The 23088-nt window shown below is 37.0% G+C and overlaps 1 protein-coding gene across 20 annotated transcripts in view; it reads right to left on the bottom strand.

Annotated features, from left to right (window-relative positions):
* The window catches only part of DYNC1I2 (dynein cytoplasmic 1 intermediate chain 2), a 56601-nt gene extending 33752 nt beyond the window's left edge, over positions 1–22849 (bottom strand). For 2 of the 20 annotated variants that reach the window (XM_084997971.1, XM_084997973.1), the window contains exons 1-6: positions 22702–22849; positions 21294–21410; positions 17855–17972; positions 8162–8179; positions 7350–7440; positions 739–798 (exon numbers count right to left, since the gene is read on the bottom strand). In XM_084997971.1, coding sequence (XP_084854097.1) covers positions 739–798; positions 7350–7440; positions 8162–8179; positions 17855–17972; positions 21294–21401 — 395 coding nt within the window. In that variant the 5' untranslated portion in view covers positions 21402–21410; positions 22702–22849. Of the gene's footprint in view, positions 1–738; positions 799–7349; positions 7495–8161; positions 8180–17854; positions 17973–21293; positions 21423–22455; positions 22598–22701 lie in introns of those variants that run through there. The other 18 variants (XM_084997970.1, XM_084997972.1, XM_084997975.1 and 15 more) reach the window with 11 other exon arrangements.
* Between the last annotated feature and the right edge of the window lie 239 nt (positions 22850–23088).

The following is a 23088-nucleotide window of genomic DNA, read 5'->3' as shown; positions in this document are numbered from 1 at the left end:
TATCCAAACCACTTTTACTGAGAATAAGCAAGCAACTGCTGCTAGAGGAGCCTCAAGGTAGCCAATAAAGAGGCCTTCAAATTAATGTACAAGAAGCTCATACACTTTTCTTATATGCCCTAATTCAAGGCTTTTTTACTCTTACTTTATACATAATTCTTAAAGGTACTGTTCGTATATTTTAGAAGCTGCAAATTATCAGGGGAAAAGAGCCAAGTCCGGCACAATGGCAGTGGCAAACATTTATAATTTGGATTGGAGACTAAAATAAATGAATGAATAAATGAATTAACAAATAAATGAATAAAATATAGCAATCTGGAACCAAACTGTAGAAACCAATTGCTCTGTTCCTCTCAAAAACTTAGAAATAATCAGGGCATTTTAATTTAGGAAAATAAAGTAACATTCATGTTCAGTAACCTAGAAAAAGTTCAATTATATTAGAGTATGTATTAGAAAAAGGTTGTAATACATTGTAGAAAAGGTTACATTAAAAAATATAGAAATAATAAAAGTAATTTGGACACTTAAATGGGTAGACTTAAGGCACCTATAAAATCAGATACATAAAATACTTCTTTCACTAATGATAGAGGATAAATGAGGTATCACGGTAAAATACCATTCTTTTCCTAAGCGTATACTGCATATTAGAAATTTAAGCAAAAATTAGGACAATTTCACCAAGAATCAAATTAATTATAAAAGAGGGAAGGTAATAAATCTATTCAATACCCCAAATCGGAATCTGAGTGAAGCTGAAGAACTGATGGATCTGTATCCCAATGCAGCGTCCTAAATGGTTGTAGGACAACCATGAAGCATTAGCAAAAAAGGCCATAAGTTAGTCAAGCAAATACATTCTATGAATAGCTAAAGCACTGTTCACAGTTAAAAACCACATGTTCTGGTTAGTACAAAAAAAACACCAGGTATCACTCAACGCTCTAGTGCATGCAATAGGCATAATACGGTTAAATATGTAAACAACCCAGATTAGCTAAAAGACAGTATTTTTAGATTATGGGAAACTAATATTGCATAATAATGGATAAGAACAGCCAAAACATCCAACAACCAAATAACACATTATTTTGGGATGATAACAAGGTAGGTTATAAAAAGAGCTGAAATTTTAAGTTTTCTAATGAAAAAAAAATTAGTAAAACCATCTTAGTTAACATATTATAATCTTGCCCAAAGCATTAAATGTGTGCAGGAAATTGTCATATTGGTAAAGGAAATGAGTCAACACATAAGCTTTTCGGTAAGAAAACCAAAGACTATTCCACCGGGATTCAAAATAGCTAGAGTTCCCAAAATGTGACCCTTATGTAATTTATGGGTTAAGCACTGCCTTGGGCTTACATGTCATTTGCTTTAGAAAGCAACTAAAAATTTCTGTCTCTAGGAAAAGGTAGAGTTCCAAGGATTCAGAAAAATTTAGAAAAAGAAATGTTCTAAGGATTTACCTAAATTAAGCTTTTGGAGAATCTCACTCCTAAATAAATATTTGATTGTGTTTTAGACTTGCCTACTGGATAAATAACTTACGTGTGATCTTTTCCAAAAGATTTAAGGCAAGTTTGGTCATTACTAGAACAAAAGGTACTTTATCACATTGGCAATCTTGTAGGTTAGCAATATATAATTATGTGTAGTACTATAGTTGCAATTTAAAAATTAGGCACAATACACTCAGTACTACCATTTTTGTCAAATTTATTTGTTTCTCACTTAAATAATAAATTAAGATGTGCTACTAAAACTGCTATAATAGGTGGTGGCACAATGGAAACGAATCTGATAGCATCCATGAGATGTGCGTTCAATCCCTGGCCTTGCTCAATGGGCTGGGGATCCTGGGTTGCTTGTGGGAATTGTGGAGTAGGTCACAGATGTGGCTCGGGTCCCACACTGCTGTAGCTGTGGCATGGGCCAGCAGCTGCAGCTCCGTTTCGACCCCTAGCCTGGGAACTTCCATATGCTATGATTGCGGCCCTAGGAAAAAAAACACTAAAAATATAAATATATAATATTTAAATACAAGAAATGATTTCCATTCTTACCTATACAATTTATCAGTAGAAGCAATTAAATGATCTGAACTAGAGAAATCCTTCATTTTAAAAATATAAAGAATGGGTAAGCAATGGGACTCTGCTGTATAGCACTGGGAATTACATCTAGTCGCTTATGATGGAGCATGATAACGTGAGAAAAAGAATGTTTATACATATGTGTGACCGGGTCACACTGCTGTACAGCCGAAAATTGACACAACACTGTAAACCAGCTATAACGGAAAAAAATAAAAATCATTTTAAAAAAAAGATTACGTAGATTGGCAAAGTGTTTAAGTCAACCTGAACAAATAAAATAGTTTGTTTTGTTAGGGTAAAAAAATAAATAATAATAAAAATACAAAGAAAGATCCTGGGATTTAAACAGGATTGAATGTATGCAAAGAAAGAAGAGGCCACAGTGGTTTACTTTGTACTAAGCAATGAACAGCAACAACCTTAGGCTTTGTTAGCCAGAAGGGGCTCTTCCTGAAATGGCTCTTTAAGGAATGTTCTGTTCACAGCATTTACATTATATGAGAGCTCTAGCTACTACATTATATATAGAGCTCCTTGTTAAGGATGTCATCTTGACTAAAATCAAGTAAAACTCTACCTCAAAATAAAGCTAGTACTGAAAACACACTGTAGAACATATGGGATTATAATTTGTTAAGGCATCTTCAGACATATAGAGTAAAATTCCAATATAATCCTGAGACTTAATCAAAAGGCTAAGAGATAAACTGATCAAAAGTGGAAAAGAGGAACAAGAGACACAGATTACTTAACTAAATAACTGTCACCTAAGTTTTAGAGATAACAGAAGTGATTAAGAAAGCAAACTCCTTTTTTCTGAGGAATCTCCATACTGCTGTGGAAAGCAGTATGGAGATTCCTCAGAAAACTAAACATAGAACTACCATTTGATCCAGCAATCCCACTCCTGGGCATCTATCCAGAAAAGACGACGACTTGCAAAGACACATGTACTCCAATGTTCATTGCAGCACTATTTTCAATAGCCAAGACATGGAAACAAACTAAATGTCCATCGACAAGAGGAGTGGATCCAGAAGATGTGGTACATATACACAATGGAATATTACTCAGCCATTAAAAAGAACGAAATACCAGCATTTTTTGCAACATGGATGGACCTAGAAACTATCATGCTAAGTGAAGTCAGCCATACAATGAGACACCAACATCAAATGCTTTCACTGACATGTGGAATCTGAAAAAAGGACAGACTGAACTTCTTTGCAGAACAGATGCTGATTCACAGACATTGAAAAACTTATGGTCTCCAGAGGAGACAGTTTGGGGGTAGGGGGATGTGCCTGGGCTATGGGATGGAAATCCTGTGCAATCAGATTGTTATGATCATTACACAACTACAGATGTGATAAATTCATTTGAGTAATAAAAAAGAATGAAGAAAAAAAAAAAAAAGAAAGTGAACTCTTGGAGTTGCTATCGTGGTACAGCGGAAACGAATCCAACTAGGAACTATGAGGTTACGAGTTTGATCCCTGGCCTCGCTCGGTGGGTTAAGGATGTGGTATTGCTGTGAGCTGGGGTGTAGGCTGCAGATGCAGCTCGGACCCCGAGTTGCTGTGGCTGTGGCTGTGGCGTAGGCTGGCAGCTGTAGCCAATTGGACGCCTAGCCTGGGAACCTCCATATGCTGCGGGTGTAGCCCTGAAAAGCAAAAAAATTTTTAAAAATTAAAAAAAAAAAAAAAGAAAGTGAACTCTTAATGAAACACAACTTCCTAATCTGCAATGCAGAAATAATTTCTCATGGCCTTTTACATATTTACTCATAAATTACGACCAGGCCCAACAGAAATTTCTGGCATTTAGAAATAGTGATTCAGATGTTTTGATATCATGCTTGGTAATGTCTAATATGTTTTTTTCTACTCCCCAAATGTAGTAATCTTAGATTGTCTTGGCTAGCTAATGGAAGTTAGTATATAGGTTCATACATCCCACATGTCTTCATGCATTTTCCTGTTTATTCTTTCGTTATTATCCTGTCTACTCAATTTCAGTTTATTCTGTTTCATTCACAGACCTTAGCAATTAAAAAGCCACATATTCAAAAATGCTACTACGGAGTTCCCGTCGTGGCGCAGTGGTTAACGAATCTGACTAGGAACCATGAGGTTGCGGGTTTGATCCCTGCCCTTGCTCAGTGGGTTAACGATCCGGTGTTGCCCTGAGCTGTGGTGTAGGTTGCAGACGTGGCTTGGATCCTGCGTTGCTGTGGCTCTGGCGTAGGCTGGCAGCTCCAGCTCCGATTAGACCCCTATCCTGGGAAACTCCATATGCCGCGGGAGTGGCTCAAGAAATGGCAAAAAAAAAAAAAAAATGCTATTATTTCACTGCCAACAGCACCAATTAATCCACAATATTGGTTATCTCTCATATTATGGAACATGGAAACGATTTAATTCATAGCTGTTTACTCTGTGTGTATATATATAGTAAAAAGTGAACACATTACTCTTGAAAATTAAAAATGAGTTTGTGCTCTCAAAGGAGATAATGTATATAAAGACTAAAGAGATATAAAGTTACCTCATTCAAAAAGAGAATTTTTTTCCTCTCCTGTTAAAGAAACTAATTTTGTACTCATTCTTTAATAAAAATAAATACCCCTAAAAATATTTCCATATCTGTTTTCTGGTTTTACACCTTACCACTTCAAATCTATACTTTAAACACAAGTTAGCACACTCTTCTTAAAACTTTTCAATACAGTGGATAATATCTTTAATGATGTACATTAGTAAGGACTGGAATGCAAGTTCATGAAGGCAAGGACCATGAACATTTTATTTTCTGTGGTAACCTATAGCATAAAACATTACATCTACAATTTGATTAATATATATTCTAACATAATAAATATTTTTCTTAACAGTTATCTACTTCCTATACCAATTTACAACATTCCAGTGCGTCTCTCTAATAATCTCTAGGTTTTCCAATAAAACTCAGGAAGATACATTTTAATTCATACAGGTGTTATACAGTAGGTAGATGTGAAAGAAAACTTGCTGATGCTGCATTAAAATAATCTATTCCTATTCAAAATAAAGAGTGAGTTCAGAATTAATACAGCACAGTATCTGCATTAAAATAATATATATCAAATAAAGAAATTTATTTTTTATCTTGGGATGTATTTTTACTATGGTAATGTTGTATAAGAGGGAGAAAACCCTTCTCTTGAAAATATCACTTGCTCACTAGCAAAGGAATGCTATAAGATATTTGTACAAAAATACAGAAATATGAAACAAATTTAGCCTTTAAAAATGAATTTACACTAAATAAATGTAGTCTTTAATCTACAATAATACTATTTTATAATGCAATATTATTTCTAAATAGAAAGTTTTGACTTTTCTTAAATGATAAGAGTTTTGTCATTTACTTCCAATAAGAGTATTACTTAGATTTGCAATTTTAGTCCTCTAAATGGATTTGGAAAAGCATATCTCAAATTCAAACTGGTGAGCTTTTTGTGTCTTCTAATTGTTAATGACAACATGATTATTCAGAAACTGATTAAAGTACTGAGTTTATGGATTACCTAGCTCCCTTGCTTCTTTTTATCTGCCTTGTAGTTACATACTCATTATCATTGTTTGTAACTTCAATCAGAGGTGCTCAGACACAACGAAAATAAAACCTCTTAGTTTTAAAAGGTATGTTGAGGTTTTCCTGAGGAGCACATTAAACTTCCTAGCCCAAAATAAGGATTCTGAATAAAGATATTAACTAGCTATGTTTAATCTCATTTCAGCTGTCACAAGAAGTCAAAATGTAAGATGCTGTTAAAAAAAGACTCGTACGTATGTGTGACAAAGAGAAGTAATAACCCTTTCCTTAGTTCAATCTTTGGAAAAAAACTGAAATCTTACTCAACTTTTGAAAATCAAGTACTAACATATGTGCAGGATCCTAAAACAAACATGAAATACTGTTTTACAAGGAAGATGCAAGTTCAGGAAAACTTGGCAGTAAACTTTTTTTAATTGAGGTATAATTTACACGTAACATTATTAGGTATAAAACATGATTTAAAGATTGTATATACGGTGAAATGCTCACCACAATAAGTCTAGTTAACATCCGTCATAAACAGTTAGGAATTTTTTTCTTGTGATGAGAACTTTTAAGACCTACTCTCAGCAACATTCAAATATACAATACAGTATTATTAACTGCAGTCTCCATGTTGTGCATTACATCCTGACTTATTTATTTTACACTGGGAAGTTTGTACCTTTTGACGCCCTTTACCCATTTTGCCCACCCCTTACCTCCCACCTCTGGCAACAACCAAAAATTTAAAAAAATAAAATAAAATAGACCAATCTTGGAGTTCCTGCTGTAGTACAGTGGGTTAAAAATCTGACTGCAGCTGCTTGGAGGCATGGGTCCAATCCCTGGCCTGGGAACTTCCATGTGCCATAGATGTGATCGTAAAATTTAAAAAATTTTTTTAATTAAAAAAGAAATGCAGGAGTTCCCGTCGTGGCGCAGTGGTTAACGAATCCGACTAGGAACCGTGAGGTTGCAGGTTTAATCCCTGCCCTGGCTCAGTGGGTTAACGATCCGGCGTTGCCGTGAGCTGGGGTGTAGGTCGCAGACGAGGCTTGGATCCCGAGTTGCTGTGGCTCTGGCATAAGCCAGTGGCTACAGCTCCGATTAGACCCCTAGCCTGGAAACCTCCGTGGAAAGTGGCCCAAGAAATGGCAAAAAGATTAAAAAAAAAAAAGAAATGAAAAAAAGATACAAACCAATCTGTTCACTATATCTATGAGCTTAATTTGTTTTTTAGATTTTACATATAAGTGAAATCATACAGCATTTCTTTCCCTTTCTGATTTACTTCATTTAGCATAATGCCCTCAAGCCATAATGCCCTCAATGACCTTTTAAAAATTTTTATTGAAACCAGAAAATACTCTTAATAACAATACAAAGTTTGCTTAAATAGAAAATAATTTTAATGAATTAGCACTTCTATTTTTAATATAAAATAATTAGCATAAAATCAGTTAACTAGTCAGTACTAAGTTAATCAAGTGTGACAGTAAAACATTGTTAAAAAAATTCTCTGCCCAATAAACAACAATTTCTATGCCATTTAGATTTGAAAATGTTAGGCTTAACATAACTAGAATCCCTTCTATGGCACTGACAGTATATGGGCATTAAATGCATTCTTACTCTTAAAATATTGAAAGAAAATTACTGTACCTAGATCCCACTGCGCCATCTCCAGAGTCTTGGCTTCCAGCTTCGCTTGGTGTGCTCACAGATTTGGAGGATGGAGACATAGGAGGAGGGACTAAATAGTGAAATAGACAGGTATCCGCTGTTACTACACGGAGAGGTTGCTCAGCTTATGATGTTCGTTTCAAAAGTAATTTAACATGAAGTAATTAACAAAAAAGAAAAAATAATGGCAAACCAAAAAACAAAAGTATATGAATGAAAATGAACAGCAGAAAGAAGAGGAAAAAGACAAAGTTAACAATGCATGCTGACGATTCATGCAATTTCTCTGGCAAAATTCATTTGGGCTTTACATTTCAAAAAAAAAGCAAGATTATGGAAGGATGCATCGTTATCTCAGCCAACACCAAATGTGGGCACTAATTTTCAAAGGAGAGCATTCCTTCTCCCCTAACTTTCTCACTTTTAAGATCACCAGATCATTTATAATTGCTGTCAAATCAAAACTCTGAATTTTGTTTCAAAAGTCATTTACTCTCTGGTTTTCTGAGATTTATTTTAAAATGTTCATTTTTTGTAGAAAAACGTTTTCTTCCAAGAAGAAATTAATGTATTTAAAAATTTCATTTTTCCCCCTGCCAAAAATAAAAAGGGCCACTTTAGAGAAATGACTCTAACTAAAGGAATGGCTCCTTTAAAATGTCCATTAGTTTCCAGCAATTTGGGTGCAAATGCAAACAGGCCATAAAACAGCATGCCTTCTGGACAAGATGCATAACATAAAGTGATGCATGCAACTTAAACAAGGCAAGACTTAATGGTAACTTCCTTACCCCAGTATTCAGAAAAAACTGAAGTGTACAGACAAAGATACAGACACCCAAAATATTCTTAATCCCTTCTTATAGAAAAATACACATTTTTCACAGTATATAAAACAAACAGCAAATGCTTTCCCCTAATTTGTCACTTTTAACATTATATACCAACAGCTGAACGTGCATACTTCATGCTATTATATTTGTAAAACTTTTTGATTACCATTACAGGGAGTATAGAAGGATCATCACTGCCATCTTCTGGTTAAGTTTTACCATAAATGTCCCCAATCCCAATTATCTTTAAACTTTTTTTTTTTTTTTTTTAAGGACTGCACCTGCGGGATATGGACGTTCCCAAGCTAAGGGTTGAATCGAACCTACAGCTGCTGGCCTATGCCACAGTCACAGCAATGCCAGATCCGAGCTGCATCTGTGGCCTACACCACAGCTCATGGCAACTCCAGATCCTGAACCCACTGAACAAGGCCAGGGATCGAACCTGCATCGTAACCCCCTGAGCCACAATGGGAACTCCCTAAAATAATTTTTCAATGTACAATATTGACTAAAACATTTTATGTGGAGCTGCAAGTCCTTCTTTTAACAGTTTACTGAAAAGAAGGTAAATCCCTAGTTATATAGGAACCAATCTAAAGAAATATGTATTTAATTAAAAGTCTGTGTTTTTGGAATAATCACATTCACTGAGCCCTTAAAGTGCTGAAATGTTTATACATGCTTCAGTAAAAACAGTGGGTTTGCTAATCTGGCAAGTGTAAAGTATGATGAATCAGATTTTCAACATATGTACAAAACTGATTATCCTTATTTTTTCAATGCCAAATTCTATTTGAAACCAATAAGATTAGAAAAAAAAAAAAACCACCATAGCCGGAACATTAGTTTCCTGAGATACAGTGGTTAATTCTTGCTCAAATTTCAAGACTATAAAAATATTAAAACATTTCTAATTTCGTGATTAAATCTCAGAAACAATGCTAAAATCAGACTGCCTTCACTGTGCTCAGTGCTGCAAATGTCACTCAGAGTAGCTAAACATGACTTGTATCTGAAGTAAAAGAACATTAATGTTCCCCAACTTCTCTTAGTTTCCATTTCCTCATTCTTTTGTCTACCCCTCACTGTGAGACTTCTCCTGGTCTAAGTCCCAACTGATATAGGAATAACGAGTAATATCTAACAGTGGTTTACCTACTGCACTATAAGCACAAATGCGTATTTATTACAGTGAGGTGAGATACTACAATGTTTTCACATTAAAAAATTTTCAAAGAAGAAATTTTGTATTCTTTAAATTACATGCTTAATGTCAGGCTTAGGAAAATAAAGAAAGATTTGAGGAAAACAGTAATATTCCTATCAATCTAATTATTTGTGTTAAATTATAATATTTGTTTCCATTTTAATGTTTTTTCCTCTTTCTAGTGACTTCAAATATCAATGACTTCACTCAACAAGTTCATCACCAGTATCTTAGTTGGTTAAGACTGTATTTTTAAAAAATGTTATCTCAAATCCTTTATGAAAAAAGGCTATATAGTAATTACACATAAATAAACATACTAAGCTAGTCAATTCTCAAATAAAAATTTCAGAAACAAAAATAAGTTACAGGGGTGATATAACCAAATTATCAGTTTCTCAGCCAGAAGCAAAATAAATCACCATAACTTCAAATTTGTAATTGGGTAAGAAATCTCTACTCCAGAACTATATTCTTTTGACCAAAAGATAATGTTCAAGCCAGCTGATAAGAAGATTCATTAGGGACTCCAAGTTATTATCTGGCCTACCAAATTCATCTTGCAATAGCAAATAATCTATACCACAGAAGGGACAAACCTAGATAAATTACTATCACTGAAAAAGGAGGAATGTTAGCAGAAAAAAAGAAAAAGGTAGTGTTATCTGGTGACTACACATTTTAACCCAATTAGTCCAGGAAAGTCAAACAATACAGTAATTGCACAATAAGACAATACCACTACATTCTCAGACTCCAGTAAATGACCTCCAAGAATGAATAAAAGCATGCACTCAGAGACATTAGGAAAAAAAAAAAAAAAAAAAAACTAATTTATAGCTTTTCAAATCTCAAAAAAGATTTAATTCTAGAATTCATTTTTAAAGATGCTTAAGAATCCAATCAGCTTTGGAAATAACATAAATTATTAGTTTTTGCCAAATACCTGAGATATGAGTTGCATAATAAGAACAGTAATTCAATCAGATTACCTTCAGTTCTGTGAAAATGGCCTAAAACAAGGCTTTAAAATGATAAAAATAAAAGATTTATTATTAACACATATGAGTGAATCATATGAATCAATTTCAGTTTCTTAGAAGTTTAAAAGCAAAGACACTTGTTTGTTTCTTTGAAAACCAAGGAAGAAATGTGAAGTAAACTGAAAAATAAATCTATACCATGGCATTCCCTGATCATGCAAGTAATACTGAAAGGTTGTAACTTTGATTCTCTTGGATAAAAAGCCAACCAAGGAAGCCTTTCCTGTTAGCTTAGATCTTGGCCTTCCAAAGATATAAAAATAACATTGCTGCGTTTTGGCTTGTGAAGAAAAAACTAGCAAATTTGAAACCACAAAGGACCTAGGAATGCACCTAGATTTAGAATCAGAGTTGTTTTGAGTCAACCACTCAGAACTATACAAAAGTCTCAGAGATGAAGAACGGTGCATAGCCCAATTATTTTTTAGGTAGAAGAAAGCCTCTTGCAAGAAGGGGCTACTGCCAGAAAGAAGAACCTAGAAAAGGTGGACAGCCAAAGAGAGTGAATATAAGGAGTAGGAGTGTTGATAGAAGATAGTGAAATGGAAGGAGTGAGCCTGAGATAACCAAAAGTTGTGAGGCCTCTTGCAGCTCATCTATCTACGACACTCAGCACTCAAACACTGTCTGAGTTGCAAAGTAATGCCCCCTTGTGGATACAAGTGCTTCTAGCCTGGAATGTTAACTTTGATTGACTGTCTCTTTTTAAAGGCTGCACCTGAGGCACATGGAAGTTCCCAGGCGAAGGGTCCAATCAGAGCTGAAGCCACCAGCCTATACTACAGCCACAGCAGCACCAGATCCAAGCCGTGTCTGTGACCTACACCACAGCAATATCGGATTCTAAACCCACTGAGCGGGGTCAGGGATCAAACCCGCATCCTCGTGGATACTAGACGGGTTTCTTACCACTGAACCACAATGGGAACTCCCTGAGAGGTTTTATTAGCTGTATCTTTTTTTAAAAAAAATTAATTCTTTTCAGTAGGATTTTTTTTTTTTTTTCTTTTTAGGGCCGCACCCGTGGTATACGGAGGTTTCCAGGTTAAGGGTCTAATCAGAGCTATAGCTGCTGGCCTACACCACAGCTACAGCAACACTAGATGCAGCAACAAGCTGCATCTGCAAGCTACACCACAGCTCACGGCAACGCCGGATCCTTAACCCACTGAGTTAGGCCAGGGATCGAACCTACAACCTCATGGTTCCTAGTCGGATGCATTTCCGCTGACCACAATGGGAATTTTTTAAAAGGAAAAAAGTCAATGTTAGGTAAACCATACTGATTTTTTCTTGTTGTTTTTTAAATTTTTATTGAAGTATAGTTGATTCACAAGGAAGATTGGGAGTTCCCGTCGTGGCGCAATGGTTAATGAATCCAACTAGGAACCATGAGGTTGCAGGTTCGATCCCTGGCCTTGCTCAGTGGGTTAAGGATCCGGCGTTGCCCTGAGCTGTGGTGTAGGTTGCAGACGTGGCTCGGATCCCACGTTGCTGTGGCTCTGGCGTAGGCTGGCAGCTCCAGCTCCGATTAGACCCCTAGCCTGGGAACCTCCATATGCCGCGGGAGCGGCCCAAGAAAAAACAAGGAAGATTGATGTTTTTAATAAACCTCCTTGAATATTTCAGTGTGTTTTTATACTTCTACAATTTAAAAATATTTAATAACTACATTTGTAGTGGAAAGAAAAACAAGTATCCATCCTGGGTCATGATATAAAATGTATTTTTTACTGCAGGTTACTGTCAAGAAAGCTTGACAGCCACTGCTTTCAACTATATCATGTATTCTCCAAGCCTAATTTTAGGCATCTATGAGAGAAAAGAAGGTGGAAAACACACAACTCATCTAATTATTTTATTTTAATAAGCCAGACAAAAGATAATAAAAGGAAAAAAACTGTAGACCTCTCTTATAAGCAGAGATGAAGAACTCCTAAGTAAAATACTAGCAATATATAAGAAAAATATTATCTCATAATTAAAAGGGATTTATTCCTGAATATAAGCATGCTTTTATATTAGAGAACCTACCAATATTAATAATCATAGTAATACATTAAAAGCAAAAAAACCATCATCATCTCAAAATATAAGGAGACCTATGAGTTTGTCACACAAATTTTGGTGATTTTAAAGAATGCTGAAATTCTTCATAATGTGGGCTGGACTTAGCGACTCTTCCAATAGACGGAATGTGGCAAAAGCAATGATCCCTGACTTCCAAGGGTAAGTCATTGAAAGGATAGCTTCCTTCGGGCTCTTTCTCTTCTGCTTACTCATTCTGGAAGAACCCCACTGACATGCCACAAGGATACTCATGTAGCTAGTTCAATGGAATGGCCCACATGGATAGGAACTCGAGCCTTCCAACTAACAACCAACACCAACCCGCCAGCTATGTGAATGAGCCACCTTGAAAACAAATCCTCAAGCCCCTAAGCCTTCAGATGACTACAGCTCTGACTGACGTCCTGACTTCAATCCAAGAGACCCTGAGCCAGAACCATTCAGCTAAGCCACTACCAAATTCCTGACTGGCAGAAACTGAGAGAGAATGATTATTGTTTTTTAAAAAATGAAACTGACACAAGAATAGAAAACTTGAATAGACTATAACCATTTTTTAAAAATCTGAAATGGTGAATAACTCCTGCTCTCCACTATCCCCTGGGGGAAAAAAAGCATAATCTGAGGCAATTTTACTGCTGGATTCCACCAAGTTAAGGAACAGGTAACATCTATCTTTTACAACTCTTCTACAAAATAGCAAAAGGGAAAGCTGTTCAATTTATTTTAAAACCATAACCATGGTGGCTACTGAACATGAGTGGCACAAGAAAATTAAAGCCAAATTTTATTTTTGTGCGCATATACATGAATCCTAAACATAAGCTAATCTATTTTTTAATTTAAAAAGTTTTGGTTTTTTAGGGACGTGCTGCGGCACGTGGAAGTTCCCAGCTAAGGGTCGAATGGGAGCTGTAAGCCGCCCACCTACATCACAGCCACAGCAACATAGGAACTGAGCCTCATCTGCGACCTACACCACAGCTCACGGCAACCCCAGATCCTTAACCCACTGAGTTAGGCCAGGGATCAAACCTGTGTCCTCATGGGTACTAGTCAGATTCATTACTGCTGAGCCACCATGGGAACTCCTAGCTAATTTATTTTTAAATACATGTCAAAACTCATCTGCTATCTTTAGAGAGGACTATTATAGTAACTAAAGTGAAACAAATGAAGTATGTCTTTTGCTTTCCCAAGGAACTACATTTAGGGTAATCAAGTAGCCCCAGTTACTGAAAGAAACCTCCAATTTGGAAAAGAATTACAGCCAATAAATGTAGAAGGAATGATGGAATTACGAAAATAACTTTCCAACTCCTAATTAAATAACTGACTTAGGGAGTTCCCATCATGGTGCAGTGGTTAACGAATCCGACTAGGAACCATGAGGTTTCAGGTTTGATCCCGGCGTCGCCGTGAGCTGTGGTGTAGGTTGCAGACGCGGCTCAGATCCTCCATTGCTGTGGCTGTGGTGTAGGCCAGCGGCTACAGCTCCAATTCGACCCCTAGCCTGGGAACCTCCATATGCCGTGGGAGCGGCCCTAGAAAAGACAAAAAGACCAAAAAAAAAAAAAAAAAAAAAGACTTGGATAAGAATCATCAATAAGTATTAAAACTATACTTGGTGAAGAGTTGATGGAGAAATGAATATCCACATGGTGCCAAAGTATCACCTCCCGATATTATTTGCTAGTCATGAGGGGAAAAAAAATGTAACCATGATAGAGAAGCCTAGCTGTCACAATCGTAAGCCAGTAATCAATCCAGGCATCACCAAATAACTCAACAACTCAGAAATTTGGGCTACTGATGGGCTGCAACATGAAATTCATAGAATCATCCATGAGATACTCTTACCAAAGATGCTCAACCTGAGGCTAGTTATGTTTTTAAAATCTAATTTCCAGTTTAGAGGAACAAAGCTTAAATGTGAAAAAACCCTCAGACAAACCTCGGAAGGTGAGACATTTTAGAAACCAACTGGCCCACTTTCTTCAACAAGCTGATGTCATGGAGCAAGACGTAACATGTGTGTGGAAGATTTTCTAGATTTAGAAAGACTGAAAACATTAAATGCAACACTTAGTGCAGCTAGGTTTTCAGGGGAAACAATTTTTTTGAGTGAAGTAAAATTTTGTGAAGCTAGCGCTATTTTGATAAAGGGGGGAAAAATGGGGGTAAGGAGTTCCTGCTGTGGCACAATGGGATTGTTGGTGTCTCTGCAGTGCCAAGGACATGGGTTTGCTCCCCAGCCCAGCACAGTGGGTTAAAGGATCTGGCATTGCTGTAGCTGCAGTGTAGGCTGCAACTGCATCTGGGATCTGATCCCTGGCCCAGGAACTCCACATGTAGTGGAGCAGCCAAAAAAAGAAAAAGAAAAAAAAGAAAGGGGGGGGGTGATTTTCTTTTTTCAAAAACTTCATAGGGCTGCACTCACTGCACATGGAGGTTCCCAGGCTAGGGATCGAATCAGAGCTATAGCTGCTGGCCTACACCGCAATCACAGGAACGCCAGACCCGAACATTTCTGCGGCCTACACCACAGCTCACGGCAACACCAGATCCTTGACCCACTGAGTGAGGCCAGGGACCAAACCTCATGAATGCTAGTCAGATTTGTTTCTGCTGAGCCACGGACGGTAACTCCAGAAGGGGTGATTTTCTACATAAGAAATTAGGATAATACAAAGCCGTGGTAACTAAAACAGTGTTGATAGTATAAAATCAAGACAAATGGATTAGCAGTGAAAATAGAGAGCCCAGAGATGCCCATGATTGTATGAAAAATGACTGAATGACAAAGTTGGCATTATGTATCAGTGGGGGAAAAGATGGACTATTTAATACATGGTATTGAGAAAAAAAGGTTAACTATAATGAAGAAAAATTAGGTTTGGTTCCTACCTCACATAATTCAAAATATAACACAAGTATCTAAAGGTGAAGGCTAAAATTACAAAGAAAATGTAGGAGAATATATTTACAAAGTAGGAAAGGGTTTCTTTAAAAGAAGACCAAAAAAAGGTTATAAGTGGTAGATCTAACCATTATCAAAACAAAGGATTTGATCATATCCAAATAAAGGATTTGGTTCAATAAAAGATACTATATACAGACTTAACAGGTAATAGGAGGGGTTTTTTTGTTTGTTTTGTTTTTTCGGTTGTGCACATGGCATAGAGAAATTCTGAGGCCAGAGAATGAATCTGTGCCACAGCTGCGACAACACCAGATACTTAACTGACTGTGCCACTAAGGGAACTCCAGGAGAAGGTATTTTAAAATAGACTAAAACAGACAAAGAAGTTCTCACTAAAGTATACAAGGTACTCCTTCAGCAAGATAAAGACCTGCAATAGTAAATGGACAAAGGATATGAATATGCAATTCACAGAAGAGAAAATCTGAATTGTAAATAGGTTTATGAAGAAATAGTCAATTTTGCTGTAAACAGATAAATGTATATTAAAACATTTTGGCATATCACTATACCCAACAGGTAGACAAAAACTGAAAAGGTGGATAATATCAAGTGATGTGGAAAGAGTGAAACAGTTACTTTCTCATACCCTGGGTATCAGGAGAATAAATTTTTAGTCATTCTTGAGAACCTAATAAATTTAAGTAAGCTACACACAATATAGCAAGTCAATTCTTCATCACACATTCCAGAGAAACTCTTCCACAGCCCTTTCAAGGGGAAAAATATATTCTTTGCAGGGCTGCTTGCCACAGCAAAGCGAAGAGATGAGGCAATCAATCTAAGTGCCTATCACTTGGGAACAGATAAGCAAAATATGGCACATGATAGAATATTATTTATCAGTCAGAAGTGAATAACTAGATCTATATGTAGCAACATGAGTAAATTTCACATATAATGCTGCTTGGAAAAAACAATGAGACGTAACACAATGCCATTTATGTATATAAAACACACACATAGATATATGAAACTTTGAAAAATATAAATACACACTGGACAGATCAAAAGGACATTATGCTAAAAATGCAAGAATGGGTACTTAATGCAAGACTGAGAAAGAGAATGGAATTGGAGATGGGAAATGAGAGAAACATATACATGACACACAATACACACACACACACAAAACCAAAGAACAATCTTTCAAGAACAGATGATGGAGGTGGGCCATAAATTGAGAAATACGAGCAAGTGAATTTGGTAAAACCGAAGTCCTAAAAAGAACAGAAATGAAAAAAAAAAAAAAATCCTACAGGAGAAAAAAAAGCCAAAGACTCAGGGGAAAAAATGATCTCTTAAAGACTATATAGCTAACAAGCAACTTGGTTTAGTTACGTTTTTTTTTTTTTTTTAACAAGATAAAAGTGTTCTGATTCATTTACTTTTCAAATGGTAATATGCAATGTAAGGTTATTAAATAAAGACATAAAAATTAAAGTATTTCAATCTTCAAATTTTACCATAAGGAAAAGGCAAAAAAGCTGAAAGAAGTAACAATAAAGCCAACCATGAAAGTAACCAGCTTTTTCATCTTGAAATCTTTCAGAAACAGTAGCTCTAGCACAGCTATGTTGTAGTTCACAACAGGCATACAACAGATACTATCTCTGCTATTTGTTCTCTGGACTAGATGGAATTAGTCCACAAACTAACTCTGAAATTTCAGTCCCTAAATGACAAAGGCCAGGTTAAACTAAAATACTAGGTAACAGCATCCAGCTCAGATTGTTTTGAGTAAAGCATTTAATGCTTTCTTAAATTGTCCTTGGTACCTCTACCATTTCAGCTTTTTGGTCTACTATTGGTATCAAGACAAACAACCCAGAAAAAGAACAAGATTAAGTCAAACTGCTGCCCCCCCCAAAGCTACCAATATTATTTCCCTAATTAGAGTGCAGACAGCTATAATCTCCTCCTCCTATACCTCTGAATACTAACATACTTTCAAAACTTTGATTCACTATAACTCCTTTTAACCTGCAGAAAGGTTTACAGAGTTAATATCTGGAATAAGGTCATCTTTGAGCTTATTAATACAGTATGGCATAGAAGTCTTATTCAACAAATGTTTACTGAAATAAATTACTGATTCAACAAGAAAAGTCAATTGGCTTATGTTAATAAATATAATTAGTCTTGCAGCTCTTCTGAACAAACAAAATAACCATGTATTAGCACATCTGAAAAAAGTCAATCCCAAATAAATTATAAATTAACGATTTTTAAGAGACATAAATAAGTATGCAAAATACATTAAGTCAACTCACTCATCACAGGTATGTCTAAGCTAAGTAAACTATATGTCTATCTCTTATGAACAGATATATTCTTATCCTTACCAATGGGGGATTCTGGAGTTAGCCCCATGCTTTGAAGCAATGCTTCAGCTTCTCTTCTTTTTTTTTCAAGATCTGACTCTTCTTGCACAGAAGTGACTGCTTCCTTCTTCTGATCAGTCTAAATTTTTTAAATTAAAAACTTAAGTTTACATGTGGTATGAAACATTTCTGTTCGCAAAAAATATATGCATTTTAAACAATCCGCTAACACTGTATACTTTCGCAGGTGGACTTATTTTGAATACATATTACAGTCATAAAATGAGTCATTCTCAATAGCATTCTAGTAAGTAATCCTCAAATAATATGTATTAAATTGATCCTTTTTTTTGGTTATGACTGAAGCATGTGGAAGTTCCCAGGTCAAGGATCAAACACATGCCATGGCAGTGACCCAGGCTGCTGCAGTGACAATGTCAGATCCTTAACCTGCTGCACCACAAGAGAACTCCCAATATTGATCCATTTGTGTACATAATCAAGGAGTTCTCATAAAAATGTTCTGAAAAGATAAACTCAGAAAATATAGTCAAGGAGCTCTCTTGTGATGCAGCAGGTTAAGGATCCAGTATTGTCACTGCAGTGGCTGGGGTCACTGCTGTGGAACAGGTTCAATCCCTGGCCCAGGAACTTTCACATGCTGTGGATGCAGCTAAAAACAAATTTTTTTAATTAGGAAAAAAAAAAGTGTAGCCAGTTTCTATTTATTTACAATACGAATACTGTAATGGTGTGGAATTATGGAGATCTCCTCACAAATATTTAAATGTTACAATACAATGAATTATTTAGGAGGTGACAACTTTTAAGTGAATCAACAATTTGATTTTTTTTTTTTTTTTTGGCCTCGCCCAAAGAATGCAAAAGTTCCTGGGCTAGAGATCTAACCCAAGCCACAGCTGTGACAATGCCGGACCCTTAACCTTCTGAGGCACAAAGCAACTCTGATAATTTGATTTGTTGAAAAAGTATGAGTACCTCAAACTTCTGTATGAAGTCTTCATTGTATTTATGGAACTTTACATAGAGGATGTTTGTCAAAAATTCACCTGGAGGAGTTCCCATTGTGGCACAGTGGTTAACGGATCCGACTAGGAACCATGAGGTTGTGGGTTCGGTCCCTGGTCTTGCTCAGTGGGTTGAGGATCCGGCATTGCCATGAGCTGTGGTATAGGTTGCAGATGCCTACTTGGATCCCGCATTGCTGTGGCTCTGGCGTAGGCTGGTGGCTACAGCTCTGATTAGACCCCTAGCCTGGGAACCTCCATATGCCGAGGGAGTGGCCCTAGAAAAGGCAAAAAAAAGACAAAAAAAAAAAAAAAAAAAATTCACCTGAAGAAAGGTTTTTATTTTTATTTTATAACTATAGACCTTATTTTTATGATGATAAACATATTGTTTGGTTTGGTAAAATTAAAATTCACTCTTGCACAGCACAAAACATCTTTTGCTATTGAAAATTTTCTCTGGTATTTTCATTTTTTAGTTTTTTTTGGCCACACCCATGGCATATGCAAGTTCCTGGGTCTGGGATCAAACCCATGCCACAGCAGTAACCTAAGGCACAGCAATGGTAATGCTGGCTCCTTAATCCACTGAACTGCCAGGGAATTCCTATTACTGAAATTTTTGCCAACTTATATTTCAGTCATTTATAGTTTTAGCAAAGCCTTCCAGTTAAACTAGATAAACCTCAATTCTCCTAGAAAATTCAAAACATCTCAAGTGAAATTTAAGGCTTCAAGGGAAACCCTCTAAGGTCTATTTCAGTTAGATAACTATTACTCATAAAATTGTCTGCAGTGAGTCTTGTTAAGCATAATCTATGATATCATTTTTCACTTGAAATCATCAGAAAATTTCATCAAAATAGCCAAACAAATCATCAAATGGACACTTTACCCGTATAGAATTATATATTAATAGACTCATTGTTTAAAACTATTTAGTTGTATTTCTACAATTTAATATCTCTTGTAATGTTTTATAAACTTTCAATTAGATATAAATCGTGTAACAGATATTTCTTAGGGCCACTTATGGCCATCTTTAGTAAACAAAAAACAAATTTGCTGTCAGCCCTAAAGAGTTTAAGGCTATAGAAATTTCCCAGGTGGTGCAGAGGATTAAGGATCCGCGTTGCCTCAGTTGTAGAGGCCGAAACTGCAGCATGAGTTCAATCCCTGGCCTGGGAATTTGCACATACCCTGGGCATGGTCAAAAAACAAAAAAGAGTTTAAGGCTATAGATGCTAATTTGGAATGGCTCTGCCAGTCTGATTCATGCTATCAGCTTTTAATCAAATAGATAACTTACACCTCCAACCCTCTTATAATAATGGATCACAAAAAGGTTTGGAATCAACTAGAGAATCAATTCTTCAATTACAGGCCTTACACCATCATAGAAATGCTGCACATAAATTGTACCTTCAATTTTTCTGCTACTGATTTTTCTTTTTCCTTAAGAGATTCCTAGAAGTCCTGGCTACTGTTTAGGCTACCACATAGAAAAAACCTGAGACTAATGTCACACTTAGGACAAACTATCTTAACAGTGCCTATTTAAAACAGTGATAAAAAAAAATATACAAGTATGTCTAAACAATTTCCAAAGGGACAAATGTACATTTCAATATAGGATCAAGTAAAATATCTCCAACTCAGGGTCAACGTACTTTTGCCACACATGATGAAATGATGCCCCAGATCAGAAGACATAAGTACCTAGTCCACCTTTATGATAGTATCAGACCCACCACCCATGCAGATATTTGCATGGATACCCATAAAGATATTTCAGTGACTAACTCATGATAATAATACCAATTAAACAATCCCCTAATTAATAATGCATATTTCTCTTTGCCATTATCTATTCTAAGAAATTACCAGCAGTTCAGACTAGTAAAATATTCAGATAAGTTTGAATTCCAAACTAAGTTATGATACATATGACTTTTATTCTTTTTTTTTTTTTTTTTTTTTTTTTTTTTAGGGCCACATCTGCAGCATATGGAAGTTCCCCGGCCAGGGGTCTAACTGGAGCTGCAGCTGCCAACCTACACCACAGCCACAGTAATGCCAGATCCAAGCTATGTCTGCCACCTACACCACAGCTCATGGCAATGTTGGATCCTTAACCCACTGAGCAAGGCCAGAAACTAAACCCACATCCTCATGGATACTAGTGGGGTCCACTGAGCTGAGGGAAATTTCACATAGCCAAGTTTTATAAGCTCTAACAAGGCAGATGCTTCTTGCTCTATATAATAAACATACTCCTAGAAGACTAAATATGTACTTTGAACTTTTCACCTAGAGTGCTATATTTACAGTCACAACTGCTGGGATTTTTATCTGTACTCAAAGTATTATCTAGAGGTATAAGTACTTAAAATCCAATTATTTTATGTATATTTTTAAAAAGTCAAACATACTTCCTTTTTCTTCCTTTCTTCTTCTTTCCTCTTCTTTTCCTCTCTGATTTGGGCCAATCGCTGCTTCTTACGTTCCAACTCTGCCTTTAATTCACTTTTGTCAGACATGTTTGAGACCTTAAGAAGCATATAATTATTTACAATCATCATTCCACTGGTAAAAGCAGCACTTTTTTAAAAAATTAGTCTTTAAGAACTGTCTCAAGAGACCATATAGTTCAATTCTGTCTAAAGAGAACACAGAAACTCTACTTTTAAAATAATGGAAGCATATATATTACTAACACCGGAAAAACACTATAAACAAATGTATATAAGAAATAAATATTCAGAGTTGACCACGGTAGCTAGCACCTTTAATGTTCACATGCCCAAACGTAACACAATGTCTCTGGCTCTTAAAACAAATGATAAGGGGTTGGCATTAAAAGCTCCTAGGCTACAAAACACGGATCAAATCTATTACCAAAGTTTTGCATTCATTCCTAGAAACTGAATAAAACAGGCGGTGAGACAAAATTCCTATGAATTCTAAAACTACCGTGTAAAACTAATATTAAGGACAAGCAAAACCCCCAAATTACCATCAATAACTGTAAAATAAAGTATGTATGTTTTTAGTCAAAGCCCAACAACAAAGTGACGGAATAACTGCATACAGCTGACAGGCCCCGCTCTATCTCACAGAGGCCGGAGCCTCAAGACTGACATGTTCACTTTCTTAAAACTCCAAGGAAGAAATAGTCTCTGGAATTTTGTGCTACAACCTCCGCATTCGGGTACTTGGCAGCACAGACTGGGTGAGGGAAAACGCTGTCAACGCAAGTAGTAATGACTTTTCTTTATAAAATGGAGCAAGGGGAAAAGAAGTCACTTCTCCCCTGGGGTCACGGCTAAGAGGGCGCGGTCCAGAACAGGGCGTCCGGGGGAGGGGGCCTCGACACGCCTCGAGGCTCCTCGGGGCACCTCCGTAGGGTCCAGAAGGGAAGGGGTGCAGTCGTTTTCCCCGGCCTTCCTGAGTCACCGCACCTGGCTCTTCCCGCCTCTCCCTCCGGGAACCAGACCGGGCGGCGCTGTCAGCAGATACTGCCAAGCCGCCCCTAGAGTCCTAACGTGAGACACAGGAGACAGAAGGGCCCAGAGCGAAGGGCAGTCAACCCACCTGTCAGATGGCGGGGTGTGGAAGAGACCGCCTGTCAGCAACTTCCCCGTAACGTCCCCTCTCCTTTGCCTTCAACGCCAACAGTCGCCGCCACTAGCTCCACGGCTTGCCCAAGCACACAAAGAGGGATGGGCGGCGGCTGCTACGGCAAGAGAGTAGGGACAAATGGCTTCACCACAACGAGGTCGCTCCAAAAAGGAAGTGAGGGGCTCTGCTGTGGGGAATTGCAGCCCCTCTGCGACTTACCTGTGTGAAGATGAAGCCAAGAGATGAGACAAAGAATCCACCCAGGGGCGCGAAGTGTTTCCGCTTTGCCGAAAACGGAAAGACTAAGCCTAATTGCCTGGGGCTGGGTAAGCAAACGCCGCCCTTGCCGCACAGATTGAAACTATCTGGGAGAACTACAAGCCCCAGCTTCAAGAGAAACCTGCGTGAGGCAAGCAATGCACTCTGGGAGTTGTGGCCAATGGTAGTCGCAAAGTGTGCTGGGACATGTAGTATTTCTTAGTCTTTGGCTTGCCCATGTACAGGCCTTCAAGTTTCCCAAAAGAAACTTATCACACTTCTCTTTATTGTAGTCTCATCTGTTGGTCAGTTCTCCCAATGTTGTATGTGTTATATCTTAGGATCTTT

Source organism: Sus scrofa, chromosome 15 (genome assembly GCF_054392235.1).
Source record: "Sus scrofa isolate SSC_HxYL_T2T_F1_AM1 chromosome 15, Sscrofa_HxYL_maternal_Yorkshire_Landrace_v2.0, whole genome shotgun sequence".
NCBI lineage: Eukaryota > Metazoa > Chordata > Mammalia > Artiodactyla > Suidae > Sus > Sus scrofa.
The sequence above is the reverse complement of the archived record's forward strand: the minus strand, read 5'-3'. Positions and strand labels throughout refer to the sequence as shown.